The 16,575-nt window shown below is 51.5% G+C and overlaps 1 protein-coding gene across 3 annotated transcripts in view; it reads left to right on the top strand.

The window, feature by feature from the left end:
• The window catches only part of FAM117A (family with sequence similarity 117 member A), a 42,862-nt gene that overhangs the window by 18,337 nt on the left and 7,950 nt on the right, over positions 1-16,575 (top strand). For 2 of the 3 annotated variants that reach the window (XM_081805163.1, XM_081805165.1), the window contains exons 2-3: positions 6,535-6,704; positions 15,030-15,125. In XM_081805163.1, the coding sequence (XP_081661289.1) occupies positions 6,535-6,704; positions 15,030-15,125 (266 nt within the window). Of the gene's footprint in view, positions 1-2,707; positions 4,331-6,534; positions 6,705-15,029; positions 15,126-16,575 lie in introns of those variants that run through there. The other variant, XM_081805164.1, reaches the window with a different exon arrangement.

The raw sequence follows: 16,575 nt of genomic DNA, 5'->3' as shown, positions 1-16,575 counted from the left end.
GCGTATGATCTCATCGGCTGTCTTTCTGCCTTCTGCAGTCCTTCTTGGGTATTTTGGGATCTCTAGGCCTCGTGTTAATGGAGGGTGGGGGAGAGTAGCCTTGTCTCATTTCCCAGGCTTCTTCATTGCTTCAAAGGTGGTAACGTGAGTGACGTCGCCCCCCCCCCCCCATGCCCAGCTGGGACCCTTTGGCCAGCGGCTGCTTTCTGCTTGTAAGCTGCCAAACCTCCACCCCACACTCTATCTCTGGCCAAGCTGAGAAAGGCAGCCACAAAAGCCTTACTTCCTGCATCATCTGCTGCCTTCCCGTGACCCCCTCCTGCCCTTCTTCTGAGTGTTGTCATCCTCCTCCTTTGGGTTCCTGGGGTGAGGGTTTGCTGGTGTGGTCAGGCCTGAGCCAGGGATAGGAGGGAGCCGGAGAGACGGTTTGGTGGTCCTTCTGAAGTGGCATTAGCTGGGGGGACCCCCGGGAGTTGTGTCTGGTAGCCTGGCCCCTAGGGATTACAGCAGCCTTGTACACTTCACCCCCGTGAGCAGCTTCAGGTGCTCCTCCTCCTGTATCACTGTGCTTATAGGTTGGCTCGGCCTGGGCGCTCAGAATCTGCTCATCAGAGGAATCAGCCCATCCATGGGGTGCGCCAGGCCCCTCTTGGCCGCTGTCGGTCCAGTGTCTTGTCTGCTCTTTGCTTTCTGCCCTATGGACTCCTCCCCCAACGCACAGACACCCGACCGCCGCCCTCTGCCCTCAGAGCCCCTGTCGCCACATACAAATGCAGCAGTTGGGAAACAGAACCGAGTGGCTCTGGAAGATAGCACCTAAGGCTTCTTATCTCCGGTGTGTGTCGTTTTGTTTTGTTTTTTCCATTTGCTGTTGCCCAAGAACACAAGCATCCGCCACTGCTCAGCTGCATGGTGAAATGGCCTGGCCCCGTGCCAGGGTACTTCGCCAGGTGGTTGGGCTGTGGAGGCTGCTGCATGCGATGGGCCGATAATACCCCACAGCGCTGTAAACAGGACACTCCACCCTCCCACCGGCACCCAGCCGGTGCCCCGGCAGCCTGCTGCTTTGTCGTGGCCCGTCACGATCTGGGCATCCCTTCTCAGATAGGGGAGCCGATTGTCCTCTTGCCCTCCCCGCCGTTTCCCAAATCTGAGAGGGGTACTTTCCAGAAATGAAACCAGTTCAGCTTCCAACCACAAGCAACCGTTGTGACTTCTCAGTGCTGCTTTGCTGACCATAATCACACAATGGCAGGGCAGAACCCAATCCCCAGATCTTTCCGGTATATCCATGAGGGAGAAGCCCACGAGCTCCCATTTCAACTACGCTCACTTGTCAGATTTCTTCGGGGACGTTCCCAGCTGAGCGAGGGCCCCCTGGGCAGCACAGGCACGTGCAAGCCGTCTCTGCACTGTTTCCTCAAGGCGGGGTCCGAGCTGGGTTAGGCTGTCACCGGTCAAAGCTTTGACGCTAAAGAAGTACACCTTCCCAAGGGACAGTGTGGCTGGAACTCATTCTGTGTGTCTTTTCTGGGCTGAATCCTTTTCTAGGCTCCTTTACCCCACCTGCTATCCTAAAGAATTGTGGAGGAGGGATGGTTTAAGTGACATGAAGTGGTTCAACCTAATCTGTTTAGTGAAGACTTAAAAGCAGTTTTGCAACTCCCCTCCTGTTCTTAAAGGCATGGATAGGAAGTAACCGTAGGCTGGGATTGAGCTTCCGCTTGCCAGGTGGGAGAGCAGGTCCAGGGAGGTTGGGTGTGTTGGCTGCAGTGCCATCAGGAGGAAGGTAGAGCCTCGGTCGGAGGTGGGTCCCTCACATCTGAGCCTCTTGTGGATATTCGGGGGCCACACTGCTCCAGCCTGTTGCCCCTTGGACGATGGCACAAGACCTGTCGCTGTCTGATTCTGGCTTTAGTTTGTGTTGCACTTGGGGGGGACTTGACACATCGGGTTAGCCCTTCATCAGTTTTCGCGCCCATGTTAGCAGGTGCTCGCCAAACCACTTAGGACGAGGTTTCTGAAATAAGTGCTAATTTTTCATTTCCTATCAAAATCTAATTTTTCAAAAAGTGGCCCCCCTCATTTTCTGGGCATGAAGGAAACCTGGCATTTTAACTCTCTTCAGAGGTGTCGGGACATGCCAAGAATTGGGGGCTGGGGAGGGGAAGTGGGGACTTGCTGAGGTCTCTGAGACAGAAGGTGATTCTGTCACCTTGTGACTGGTAGGAGCTGTGGCAGCGGGAGGTTGTGGTCACCCTAGAAATAAGGCTGAGGCCCGGCTGCCTCCTTGAGGGAAAAGAAACTGAGGCAAGGCCTCCAGCTTGACTTGGATGCGGTAGGAGCTGTGTCAACGGGAGGATGTGGTCACCCTAGAAATAAAGCTGAGGCCCGGCTGCCTCCTTGAGGGAAAAGAAACTGAGGCAAGGCCTCCAGCTTGACTTGGATGCAGTGAGATCCTTGCAGGTCTGGCAGAGAGGAGGGCATCAGGGGCCACTGGTCCTGGATTGGGGAGCTCAGTTTCTCTCCATTCCTATCTCCCACCCCCGTCTTGTTTTCTTCCTTTATTTATTTATTTATTTATTTTTATTGTGTAATTTTTTTTGTATATGGAAGAGCAAGTCAGGACCCATGACGCCCTCAGAGTCTTTGTGAATCGCTTTGGTCAAAGGTAGCCAGAAAGCATGTAGAGTTGACCAAAGTGGATGGTTGGATTCTCACCACGAATTCCAGGATTCTGGGTCCTCCTTCACCCCAGGAGTACTGGGAGTACGGTCCCATCTCTGATGGCTGCCCTTGAGAGTGGATTCCTACTGTAGCTCATGAGTGGGGTGGGATATGAGGGGTAATGCGAACTGATACCAAACGCGTGTGGTTTAAATTGTCCCTGGGAGATAGTAGAATCCCAAGGTTTCAAAGACTTAAAAAAAAACAACCCAACCAACCCGAAAAACAGAAAGTCAGTACAGACACCTGGGCAATGCCTGCCATCAAAAGACTCCCTTCCCCGAAAAGGAGCTAAAAAGACGGTCCTTCCTGCAGGTGTCTAGGCAGGTGTCCCCTGCAACCTCAGAGAGCGTTCCTGATGCCAAAGGGCCAGGAGCCCGAGTGGGGTGATTGAAGAGGAAGGAGGCTTGGGTTTAGGCGTAGGACTGCCTCGGACCTCATGGGCAACCGAGTCCAGTCAGAGATTGGCCCTTTCCGGGCCTCGGTTCCCTTACAATCCCCCCAAGCCCCTTTTGGGGCTGATGGGAGAGTAAAAGACCCATATGAAAGGACTGTGCAGGTGGGGTGAACCTTAAAAGTTCTGTATAAATACCGAAGAGCTCTCATGGTCTCAGTAAAAGAAAAATCTCCAGGAGGCTTTTGCTGCAGTTTCTGCCGAGGGCTGGGCGAGGCTGTTCCCAGAGATCCCTCCTCGCTGCTGAAGCAGCTGTCAGGATCACCGTGTTCTGGCCTTTATGGTGGCCTCTTGCTCATCGGCTTCCCACCTGCCTCTCTGCTGCTCTGTCACGTGTTCCCGTAAACTTGCTTTCTGGGGCTGCCGCCCGCCTCATCCCCAGGCTCTCCCAGACGGTTTCGGAGGCCCACAGGGCAGCAGTGTTGTGTCTGACCTGCCTGCCAGCATGCGTCAAAACCTCCCCAAAATATCTGGATCGACACCTTTTGATCTTAAACCCAGGACAGGAGAAAGGGTGGTTGGCATGCTAGTGTGGGAGGTGAAGTTGGGGCTTGAACCCAGCGTGCCTGTCACTGACTTACTGGTGACAAGGCACAGGGAGGAGAAGAGAGAGGCCAGGCCTTCCTGAGCCAGAGAGAGGTAGAGACCGGCAGCCCTAGGGGCTTTACTCGTGGGGGGCGGGTTGAGCATGGATGTGCAAGGCAGACAAACTTCAAATCCATGATATAATTAGAGCAGGTATTCCCTTGTAGTAACGGGTTTTTGATTTTATATGAATACTTAGGCATCTGCCAAACACCAGCCCTATGTTCTCGGCACTGTGTGGGGTACAAAGATAAATTAGAGACAGTCCTTGGCCGCGGGTTGTTTATTATCTAGGAGTTAAAATACCCATAATCCAAGAGAGAGGATTCTAAGTACTAGAAGAGTACAAAGTGCTGGGGAAAATCAGAAAATCCTTCCAGGGAATCCAGAAGGCTTTGTGGGTGTAAAGGCAGGCTGGCCTCAACGCATGGGGCAGGTTTCAACTCTGGGCACCTATGCAAAACCTCAGAGGAGGGAAGACACAGGATATGGGTGGGAAATGGTTCATAGTACAGCTTGTCCAGGACATAGAGACCTTGAAGAGGAGTGAAATGTACAGGAAAGGTAAGTGGGACCAGAACATGAGGCCTTTGGCTACTGTCTTCGAAAACGAGCCTTTGAAGAGTTTTAACAGAAATGTTAAGATCTTTTAAAAGGATATCTTGTAGGTCAATATATATTATTTGGAAGAGGGTTCATGGTATAAGGTGAAAACGTATTGCAAAACAATATGTATAGTATGGTCCCATTTTTTATTTTAAAACCTACACAGAGCAGTCAGGCTGACAAGGATCTCTCTCATAGTATTGCAGTGATTATCTCTGGATGTTGAGATTTGAGGTTTTTCTTTTTGTTTATATATTTCCTGACCTTTCTGCAATTCACACTTACTACTTTTGCAATGTGTCATTTTCTTTTAAATGAACACAATGCTAGCTGAGGGAGAGGACTCAGAAATATGCCAGGAATTAGATAAAAACAGACTGAAAGTTATCCATGCAGTAACATTTGTGATATCTAGATTGTGGGCAGGGAGACCCCTCAAGTGGACAACTGTATACCAACCTAGTGGGATATTATGTAGTCATTGGAAATGACAAATATGTAGATTGTTGATACCTGGAAATGGGTATATGAAATGGGTAGAACAAAGGAGAACATAATGTATATTTCACATTGATTACTACTATGTCAAAATGTGTGTAAATACGTAAATGGATTTGGAGAATATACAGTGTTGTTAGCATCTGCTTTTCTATCATGGTAAATGCTTAACATAAATTTTACCATTTAACCATTTTAAGTTCATAATTCAGTGGCATTAAGTACATTCACGATATTGTGCAACCATCCCCACTATCCATTTCTAGAACATTATCATCATGCCAAGCAGAAACTCTGTGCCCATAAATAATAACTCCCCATTCCCTTCACCCCCTAAGTCCCTCGTAACCTCTATTCTACTTTCTGTCGCTATGACTTTGCCTCACAGAAGTAGAATCATACAATATTAGTCCTTTTGTGTCTGTTTTATTTCACTTAGTATAATGTTTTGAAGTTTCGTTGTATTGTAGAATGTATCAGAATTTCATCCCCCTTTGAGATTAATGATCCATCGCATGTATACACCACATTTGGTTTATCCATTCATATGTTGATGGACATTTGGTTGCTTCTACCTTTCGGTTGTTGTGAATAGCGCTGCTATGAACATGAGTGCGCAAGACCCTGCTTTCAGTTCTTCTGTATATTTACCTAGAAGCGCAACGGCTGGATTGTATGGTAATTTTATGTTTAATTTTTTGAGGAACTGCCAACTTGTTGGTGTCTTTTTAATATAAAGCTCTTCAAGTTTATTTATACCTACGATCCTAAATGCACACATGAATTATCAAGGGATTACTACAGATGTGAAAATGTTTTGCTCTGTTAAAGGAAAGGGGCTTTACAGATCTTAAGATAGTAGAATGTTTTGAATGTGGCCGTGGAAAGCAGGGTCAACCCAGACAGATGATTGAAACTTACAGATGATTCCAGAACCCTTACATTTTATCAACAGTCTCAATTTTTACCTTCTCCCAAAAAGCTTTAACCAAGGTAAAAATTAAATAGATGGATTTATAATTGCTTTATTTTTGTCCCATTTAGCCAGAAGAGGGGAGACAGAGGAGGGAACCAAAAGACTGATTTTCCTAAGCTGGATTCCTCCATCCCGGATGGTTGAAAGGAGTTCTATTGTTCTCTTTGTCTCAGTCACCTAGGTTCCCTGAGCTAACCAGTCATGAAGGAAGTATGAAGAGTCCTTCAGTTAATTGGGTTGAATTTGTGCAGTGCTTAGGAGCCCTGCAGTGGGTGCTGGAGAGAGGCAGAGCAAGGGATAAAAGACTGGTTTGGGGCCCCTTAGAGTTCCCTCGTTAATGATGGGAAACAGTCCTGCTCTCTGGAACTCAATCCGAGACTTAGGAGTTCAGGGCTCATAGTCCACTAGGAACAGGAAAAAGATAGAAGACATTTATAAAGTAACCCCTTGTCTAAAATAAAATGATGTAAATTGCTTCCAGTGATAAGGGCCAGCTGGTTAAGTCAGAAAAGCTCTGGTCAGACTGTATTTGCTTTTATGGGCCGCTTCAAAGAATCTTTTAGGAGGGAGGTGTATACAAGGGAAGACGTGGCCGTCAGGTGAGGCTTTCCTAGGAGACAGAAGGTTGGTTACCTCGTCTCCTTCCTCCATGCTGATGTCAAGGTGTGCGGGCTGTGCTCTCTTCCAGCCAGCGTCCCATGCTCCGTGGCCCCAGAAAAGTCAGTGTGTAGGCCTCAGCCACCCCAGGTCCGGCGTACATTCTCCCTGGACACCATCCTCAGCTCCTACCTTCTGGGCCAGTGGCCACGAGATGCCGATGGGGCCTTCACCTGCTGTACCAATGACAAAGCCACCCAGGTAATGACGTGCTCTCCTAAGGGGATAAGGACGGGGGGTGGGGGCTGGCTGAGGAGTCCTTTGGTCTACTTACCAACTCTTGGTCACTGAAATGATCTGTCCTGGGTTTTGGCTGCATATCTTCACCATATGGCTTTTCAGCATCTGATATTTACCAGCTTGGTTTTCTCTGTAAACTTACGTGAAAATGAGTTTGCATTCCACCTGGCTGGTGGAAGAGAGAAGTCAATCTGGGTTTTCCAGTCTGGCTTTGAGTATTCGTGTGTGGGTAAGCAAGAGTTGACTTTGGAATCTCTTCTAGGTTTTCAAAAATGAGATTTACCTTTCTAAAATTAAGCAAGCCAACATTCAGCTGAGTTTGTATTCCCCAGACAACTGGGAGAGAGGCCCAAAAAGTGTGTTGAGCCTGGATAGATCCTGCTGGAGCAGTAAGAGTGGAAAGCTCTCAGATAATGAAGACTCAAGCCCTAGCCAGCAGCCCATGGGAGTCCACTGGGCCCGTTCAAGTCCTTTGGAGCCCAGGTCCTCTCTGTCAGTATTTTTCTTCCTGGCAGTCTTTTCAATAAGAAATCCTAAACTTGGAAGGAATCTCCTCAGATCATCCACCCAAACTCCAGGCTTCCCGGAGTTTTTGAATAAGATAGTGTTGACCGGAGCAAGGAGTCGTCTCCTATGTAAAATTTTCTCTCTTTTTTTTTTTTAGATTTATTTATTTATTTGAGAGAGAGAGGGAGAGAGCGTGCCTGCAGGGGTGGGGAGGAGCAGAGGGAGAGAGAGAATTCCAAGCAGACTCCCAGCTGAGCACGGAGCCCAACTCGGGGCTCGATCTCACGACCCTGAGATCACGACCTGAGCCAAAATCAAGAGTCAGACACTCAACAGACTGAGACACCCAGGCGCCCCCATACAAAGATATATCTTAATCTGATTCAGGACTTCAACATTCTTAGCAGTTGTTCAGAGTCCAGTCTTTTCTCTTTTGATACAGTTTAAACCCATGCCTGTTTGACTTCAGAACAAATGAGTTGTTCTCAGGAAAGAGGAAACAGGGTGGGAAGAACAGGGGCTCAGAAGCGGCCCTGTATCTTGGGGGTCCTGGGCAAGTCGGCTCTTCCTTTGCAAGCCGGGAACGTGTGCCCACTCTTCTTGCTCGCAGGTGGAGTGACAGCCAAGCGTGAAAGTGTTCCGTGCACTCACGTCCCCTACCTCCTCTTTTGTGCATGTCCCGTTGGTCCCCTTCTTTTATTTATTTATTTATTTTAGTGAGATCCATTTTCAAAAGTTGCTAGTGAACATCTAAATGCCCAGTACTGTTCTCGGCATGTTGGAATGAAGGATAAGGAAATGAGAACAAGATTTGGCCTCTGTGAGTCTGGATGCCAGTTCCATGAAGGCCAGTGAACAGCCAGCCAAGGGATGAGATGGGGCCAAATGTTTGGCATGGTTAGAGGAGAGGAATTCTCATGGGAATGCCCCACCTTGAACCAACAAGAATTTGCTGCAGCTGAGATCAGTGGCCCTCTTTAGATCTACAAACAGAAAGTGAAGGGAGGACAGACTCCAGTGGTGGACGGCGGGGGCCTGCTTCCTTGGAGCCCCAGGCACTGCTGTTCCCTGCATCCCTGGGAAAGGCTGAGTAAGATGGCTTTTGCTTTGCCCTCATAGGCCTGGAGTACACACCCCCTTCTCTTTGGAGAGTAGTGTTTAATCCAAACAATGTATCTAGTCAAGTAGGGCTCCCCGGAGGACAGGACCCGAGGCTGCTTCTGGTGTGCAAGCTCATGAGTGCATCCCCCTTTGTTGGGTGCGGGCTTCCCACCTCTCCCCATCTCTGTCACTTCCGGCCACCAACCTTCTAGGAAGCCTCTACCCCACTCCTTGGAGAGTGTTCTTTTTGTCAACTCAAGGGAGGGTTGGCCTCAGATGTTCCCTGGCGGGATTTAGAGGCCTGGGCTCTAGGCTATGTGTTTTTGCTCGGGCTCCAGCTGCAGGCCAGATCTTTTATATAACAAGTCTGGGCTTTTTGCCACGGCAAGACAGAGGTCAGCGATGCGCCTCCGTGGGTCTGGCAAGGCCAAGCTGTGCAGCTTTCCTCTTTTCCCGGGATGGGCTCCAGCCCTCGAGGAACTCTTAGCAACCTGTCAATATTGTGGCTGGAGTCAAGAGGTAGGAGAATTCTGATCAACGTAGGCATCCAAACCAAAATATGCGCTCTGCCCATCTTTCAGTCCTGGTCTTCTGGGAATTTTCTGCGTCTAGATTTTGGGCTCCAGTCAAATTCCTGTTCGAGCCCCCCCTAGCCTGACACAAACTATCTCCTTCAACACTGGCATTACACCAGGAAGACCTGAGGCTCTGCTGACCTCTCTCTAAGTGATTGCTGTTCCTTCTCTCCAGAGCACGGGCATATCCCCAGAACGGGCTAGATACAAGGGGCATGGACAAGGGTAGAGGGAAGGTGGGGAGGCAAGATTTACCAAAGTCCTTGAAAGCTTTTATGTTGTTAAAAAAAAATAGATTGAAGGGACGCCTGGGTGGCTCAGTTGGTTAAGCGACTGCCTTCGGCTCAGGTCATGATCCTGGAGTCCCGGGATCGAGTCCCGCATCGGGCTCCCTGCTCGGCAGGGAGTCTGCTTCTCCCTCTGACCCTCCCCCCTCTTATGCTCTCTCTCTCTCTCAAATAAATAAATAAAAATATTAAAAAAAAAAATAGATCGAGGCCAGCACCTTTCCCTCATTTCTCTGAGCCCTACCCCTGCTTCCTGCCCCTTCTCTTCCAGACACACCGGTGTAGCACTTCTACTGTGTCTGGCAGGCAGGCCCTCACTTCCGTCCTCCTGTTTGCCCTTCCACCCCCCCACCCCAGAGCCAGCAGCTCGAGTGTGGTGTTTGGAGACCACGTCAGCCGTGGCGTTCCTGGGGACATGCCCGGTAGTGAGGGCAGCACCATAGTTGGGCTGAACCTCCTAGAGGAAACAAGAACCCTGCCCGTTCCAAGCAAGTTTCTGACCTGGGCCGCAGACACAGAGCACCTGCCATTTAGATAGCCAAGCGTGCTGCATTCTCGAGTCTTCCTCGCAAGATGGCTACCCAAGTTATTTGGGGCAGGGGAGGAAGAGAGGTGGCTGAGTCTTATTTGGGGAATTGGGTGTCCTGTGAAATTCTGCATGTTCTGAGCCCGGAAGAGCAATGGGAGAGAGCTGCCCAGGTCTCCCAGAGACAAGCTTGGTGAGCCCAAGGAAGAGCTTGGGTGCAGCGGGAGTGGGGCACAGAGCGGCCAGCCGGGGAGGACTAGCAAGGCTCCTGGATGGAGTCCCCATCATCGGAAGGAGGTTCTTTGTGTCTTGGAGGACTTTGTCAGGATTCTGCAGGCCAATCTGAATACGTTTTCCCCTCTCTGGGCCGCCCTGTCCCCAGGTCAGCTGGTAAACCCGAGCTGGCCACCAAGTGCTCTGGGCTGGCCCTGCTAGTGGCGGGCCAGGGCGGGGTACCGTCTCCACCTCCCGTCTTGCTGTGCAAAGCACTCGTGTCTCCATGCACTCTTCTGCAGGGAGGAAGTGGTCTCACCACAGCTGGAATGACTGTTTGAGCATAGTTCCCCTGCTGGTCTCATCCTGCAGACAGACGGGACCCTGGGTTCCTGCTCTGCCCGGCCCCCTGTGCTGCTTATCCCAGCCCTGCTTCCTCCACATGCTCCAGGGGAGGTTGCGGAAGCCTCTAGCATGGACTTTCTTCTTTAGGCTTGATTTATCCGATGGAGGAACAAAATAGCTGAAGTCCTTGACAAATCTCCGAGAGTGTCTTGTAGGCCAGAAGCAGAGGCGGCCTTCTTTGTTGAGGAAGACGTCCCTTTCTGGGACTTTTCCCTACTGTGTGTTCTTTCCTTTCGTTACTCTTTTTCCCAAGCCAGTGCCTCGGCCTTTAGTGATGACACATGATCGAGTCTGCCCATCATAGGCTTGCTTTCTGGGTGTGGGGGCCTGGGCATGGCACCTGTTTTCCAAACTGGCGAGCAGGACCAGTTGGTCAGCATATGGTTTGACAGCAGCACAGAATATTTGAAAATGGGTCCATGATGGAAAATCTGAGGGTTACGTAGTCACTGGAGGGCCAGGGACGGTGGCCTTGGCCACCTCCAGCCGAAGTTCCTGGCTCGGGCCAGCGGACCACCCTCAGAGAGCCTTTTCCTGCCTGTGTTTCGCCAGAGTCCCCCAGGGGCTGATTCCCTGCCGAATGTCATGTTCCACACGTAGTTACTGAGCATCTTCTGTACCAGGCCAGGCACCACGCTGTTCTTGGTCCCCGCAGAGGTATATGGGGCTGTGTTCCCAGGGCTTAACTGGCTCCACCAAGGTCCCTGGAGACAGCAGGGCCAGGACCCTTGCCTGGGAGTCCAGGTAGAAACTGAGTTGGGTTGGGGTCAGAGAAACAGGTTCTAGTTTGGAGGGTTTTTGGCTCCATCCCACCCCTGTCTTGTTCTATCGGGCTGTGCCTTGGACAGCTGTCCTCCACCCCCACACCCACTTATCCTTCCGCATGTGGCTCTGGGAGCTCAGAAGCCCAGGCAAGGCTTCCTGGGTTTGACCCACATCCAGTTGTGCATAATTCGAGCATCATCTGCACAGGTGGCTGATGTCACTCATGGCTAGTACATGGTCCTGCTTTTCTCTCAGCTGCTCCCCTTGGGCCAAGGTGTTAAAATAAATCTGTTCCAGTGCATGAATCCCCTTGACAAATACGATGTTTTGATCTGCTGACCAAAGCTCAAGCTCCACTCCACTTCCAAAGGATCATGTGGAGCGACTCCTTCCATTGCCGTCCTGCCGCATGGCTCGACCCTTGTTGTGCCATAAAGGGCACTCTTCGAAGGGGAGCCTTTCTGTGCCCCAGGGAGACCTTGGCTCAGACCTCTGCGGTGAGACCCAGAGGCAAAGCGGCCCGTCTACCCAGATGCACTGGAACTAGGGAGCAGGGCATGGTCCCCACTCTTGACATGCCCCGTTGAGTCGGAGGGGCCAAAGCCCACACCCGTGCATGAGCCTGCCTTACAGATGCTCAAAGCCAGCATGGACACGGCTTCATACATAGGATGACCTACTGTGTTAGGTTCCCGGGGCTGCTGTGACAAATGACCTCAAACTTCATGGCTTAAAACAACAAAACCTTATTCTCTCACAGGTCTGGGGGCCAGAAGTCAAATTCTGTTTCACTGGGCCAAGATCAAGGTGTTGGCAGGGCTGCGCGCTCTCCGGAGACTCACTGAGAGATCCATTCCTTGCATCTTCCAGCTTCTGTGGCTGCCAGCGTTCCTTGGCTTGTGGCCACATCACTCCAGTGTCTGCCTTTGTGGTCACATCCCCTTATCTTTCTCCGTGTGTGTCTGATTGCCCTCGTCTCTCTTATAAGGACACTTGTAATGGCCTAATTTGTCTGGATAATCCAGGATAATCTTCCCATCTCAAGATCCATAACTTAATCACATCTGCAAAAACTTTACCATATAAGGTAAGACTTATAGGTTCCAGGGATCGGGACCTGGTGTCTTTGTAGGGCCATTTTTCAGGCTATCACACCTACTGACCTCCTCATCTACTGCCTTGCCTCTTGCTCACTCTGCTCCAGCCATACTGGCCTCCTTATCATTCTCAAACAAACCAGGCTTGCTCCTGCCTCAGGGCCTTTGCGCTTGCTATTCCCTCTGTCTGGATCACTGTTACCTCAGATACCCACATGGCTCACTCCCACATCCCCTTCACGTTTTCCTTCAGATGTTACTCTTTCATTGAGGATGTCCCTGACATTTAAAATCATGTTCCCCTGCCCAGCATTCCTATCTCCTTTTGTTGCTGTGTTTTTCTCTTAGTACTTATCACTGTTTCAACTATGTCCCCAACTAGAACGTAAACTCAAAGGGGACAAGAATTTTTGTTGTTTTGTGCATTGCTGTGTTGCCAGCCCTGGAACGGTACCTGACACGCAGTGCGCATTCAGTAACTATACGCTGAGCGTGTGGATGATGGATACTCGGAGCCCATCTCTACGGAGGAGACGTGGGGCCGAGGAGCAGTCAGCACGAGGTAGACAAGTTAGACGGGCTCCCCGCGGGCAAGGCTGGGAAGAGTTGGTAGGGCAGGCCCTCTGAGACGGAGAGGCCAGGCTTGGGGTCCAGGGCAAGGGGAGAAAGGAGGCAGAGCTAGGTTTGCCTGGATGCGATGAGGGCCCGGTACAGAGGGCCCGTGGGATGGAAGGTAAAATGGCGACATCTGTGACCAGGGGCTAGCCGAGTGTTGAGGCAGAACAATAGTCCGGGTAGCATGGTTTACACAGAGGCAGCAGCGGTTGCTGGAGGATGTGGCTGAGCTGAGAGAGGTGAGGCAAGATGGACCGAGAGACACGATCCCAGTTTGGCGTGAATTTTCACATCCTTTCTAGCCTCTGCTGCCAGCCCACATTTCTCCTTCCACCCTCTCACACATCTCAGAAGGAAGGAGGCAGTTGAAGAGTCTGCAAGAGATGTCAATAGAGCTGCTGACAGCCTGGATGGGGCTGTTGTGAGTGCGGTACCTTCCTAGTGGAAGGGAAATGGGCATCGCCAGCTTAGCCTTCGCCATCCCTCCCCTGTGACCTCAGCCACCTTCCAGGGACAGCAGGCTTGCGTGGAGCTCGGCTTGGATGAGCAGAGCTAACGATCTGTAGGGTTGGCTGTGGAGCCCCGGGAGTGGAGGCGCGTTTGTGTGTCTGCTGGGCCGAGGGGGCTCTGGGAGAGGGGGCCCTCCTCCTCACTTTGCAGTATGTGCCGCAGCTTTCCTCAGGCTCTGGCTGCCGGCACCCCAGTTTGGGGAGACACAGGCATTTGGGAGTCGACCAGTTAGCCGCTTGGTTGCCGACTGCTGTCACAGGCAGCTTTACCTCGAGGGTTTGGGCTGCAGCCTGAAGGATGCGCTGCCTGCCCTCTTCCTGAAGGACGGGTGTGTGAAGACTGGAGCCCTGGCCCGTCTTCCTTGCGGCGTTGTCAGGGAAGGAGGGTGGGGCAGCCGTCTCACCCTGGCTGTGTCGCATGGCCCGGGAAATGTCCTGGTCAGCAGCTGGGAGAAGGAAGAGCCAGGGAGACTCAGTCCCCTGTGGCCCCTCCATACAGCTGTCACACAGGGCAATCTGCCCCCCCCCCCCGCCCGCCCCACCGCTCTTCTTCACAGCTGTTGGGTAGTGAGTGGTTGGGGTTCTTTCCCCCCCCCCTTATCCTCCCCCTTTTCTGTTTGCAACAGCCTCTCGGGGGAGGTCAGCAGATCTGTTGGAGGAGATGGTTCCCAGGCCCTCATGGTTTGGCAGCTCATGTAGAGAAGTCAGAGCTGGTTCCCCTGGAGCATTCCTCCTTGGGCCCCTCCCTTGGAATGGAAGTAGGGGGTGTTGGTGGTGGGAAGTGATCTAGTCCTCCTCTGCCTCATGCTTAAGCCAACAGCTTCCTCCCTCAGGTTGGGGCCCAGGAAGTGGGTCTGCAACTCCCCCTGCCTCAATCTTGGGCCCTTGGCCTTCTATGCAGCTGGGGAGTGGGGAGGAGGCGGGGGGATATGGCCGACTGAGAGGTCTGCTCTCACAAAGGGCAGCACAGGGCCCAGGAGAAGGAGCTGTGATAAAGCCAGAAAGGGTCAGGGTCAGGGCTGAGTTCAGAATTCTGGCTTCCTCCTTCCTGAGAATGTCCCCTCCCGTGCCTATTCAGGAGGACTTCAAGTCTGTGTGCAGAGCCCCCCCCTGAAACCAGCTCTAGACACTGTGCTACACAGAAGTCTCCTGCTTTGGTCGAAGATGGAGGACGGGGGACCTCTACTGACATTTTTCCTGTTTTACCAAGTAATAATGATTGCTTAATGGAGTCCTGTCTCGTAACTTGTTTTTCACGACATTCCCAGGAACCTGAACTTGTGCCGGACCCATAAAGGGTCCACGAATCGAGGATGCCAGGGGTCCCCGAGCCCGTGTTCTTCTGGAGCTGGTTGGGAGAGGGAGGGGCAGGACTTGTCCCTTGGGGAGCACCTGGAATAGCTGGGGCCAGAATCCCTGTGTAAAAGTCACAAAAGAGTAAAGAGCAGGTTGGCCTTGTTGGCTCATCAGGGAAGGCTTCCTGGAGGACATGGACTGGGAGAGTGGCTTTGGGAGTCTAGAGCGTGGAGAAGCCTTAAAGAATAAAAGAGGCGGGCATGTTCAGGGGGCTGATGACCAGACGACAGAGACGCCTTCAAAGAGCCACCACCTCTGTCCAGGAAGTGGCTGCTTCCCCGGGGCCTGCCTGAGAAGCTGCTCTGTCTCACGGGGTTTCTCCCCCTGCAGACGCCCCTGTCCTGGCAAGAGCTGGAAGGTGAGCGGGCCAGCTCCTGTACACACAAGCGCTCGGCGTCCTGGGGCAGCACAGACCACCGAAAAGAGGTATGTGCCCCCTTTGACTCCCTGGCCACAGCAGCTGCCTCCTGTCCACGCCCAGCGCCGTGGATGTGTCTGCTCCAAAGTGGCCTCACATCTTCGGTCTCACTTGCCTTTTCCGGATGAGATGGCTCCTTCAAAGCTGCCTGTCAGTGTCCTGGTGGCCCGGCTTAGGAGTCCAGCCCCTTCCACCGGCAGGGCCTTTGCCAGCCACCGCTGGTGCCCTCCAGCAGCCCAGCGCAGGGTGGGAGCCACCACTGTTCTCGCTTGCTTGGAGCTTGTATCCAGATAAGCCGTTCCGAGTGAGTTTCTGGGAACTGGAAGCCCCCAACCTTACCACCTACTTAACTGTGCATCCAGCCTTTTTTCTGTTTTATTTAATTTTTTTTAGATTTTATTTATTTATTTGACAGAGAGAGAGAGCACAAGCAGGGGAAGCGGCAGGCAGAGGGAGAAGCAGGCTCACCGCGGAGCAGGGAGCCCGACGCGGGGCTCGATCCCAGGACCCTGGGATCATGACCTGAGCCGAAGGCAGACGCTTAACCGACTGAGCCACCCAGGCCTCCCATCCAGCCTTATTTTTAGAAGAGAAAAATAGTTGTGTGTTCCCAAACACTTTTCACTGGCCCTCCCCCTCTCTCAGGAGGACTCCAGTCACTGAGGTTGAATAGAGAGAAGCACAGACGGGGATTCCGGGCTCCTAAACCAGCTCCACCTGCCACTCCCAACTGGCGGCCCCTGAGGGCCGACTCGCTGGGAGTCACATCGAGCCTCTCTTGGTTGCAAGAACAGAGAAAATGTGAAGGGAATGCTCTACAAGTTAAAAGCTAGTGGGAAATATGGAGTATTTTAAGTTCGGAATGATCAGAGTAAGCAAGTTATTTACACTAAGCGTGGACTCGTGGTGTGAATGGTGCCCGATAGCAGATCTAAAACCACTTTCTTCTTGGCAGTGGTCATAACTTGTATGGCTATGGGCGGCAGATCTCCTCTCTGAATCCTATTTCATTGGGGCCCATATTTAAACAGATCTGCATCTCCTGAGCCTTCGCCAGCTGAGGGCGAGTAGGTGGAGAATTACAAATGTGACAGAGACAATAGTCAAAACCATTGATAATAATGCATAATTGTTACAAGATATGAAAGTCAGGACAAAATCTGATACTCCTTCTTGAGCATCAGCTCCTTGCTCAGTGCAGTTTACTTTAAAATGAGGGGAAATCCTTCCATCCTTCCTGGTCCCGGGGCCTTTGAGATAGCTGTGAATGTACTTTGAAGAGTGAATTCAAAAACATCATTTCCCATTTCTATTAATAGAGTAGTGTTCCACGGTTTGGAATCCGTGAAAGACAAAAATGGTTTCGGCATTGCATATTTTGAAATTTTTGGAAACTGATCCATCTGATTCATATTTCCAACTGATCCGTAGAATACATGATAATTCAGAAACACCAAA

Source organism: Leptonychotes weddellii, chromosome 15 (genome assembly GCF_054177405.1).
Source record: "Leptonychotes weddellii isolate Sample4059 chromosome 15, ASM5417740v2, whole genome shotgun sequence".
Lineage (NCBI taxonomy): Eukaryota > Metazoa > Chordata > Mammalia > Carnivora > Phocidae > Leptonychotes > Leptonychotes weddellii.
Note: the sequence above shows the minus strand (reverse complement) of the source record. Positions and strands in the feature narration are given on the sequence as shown.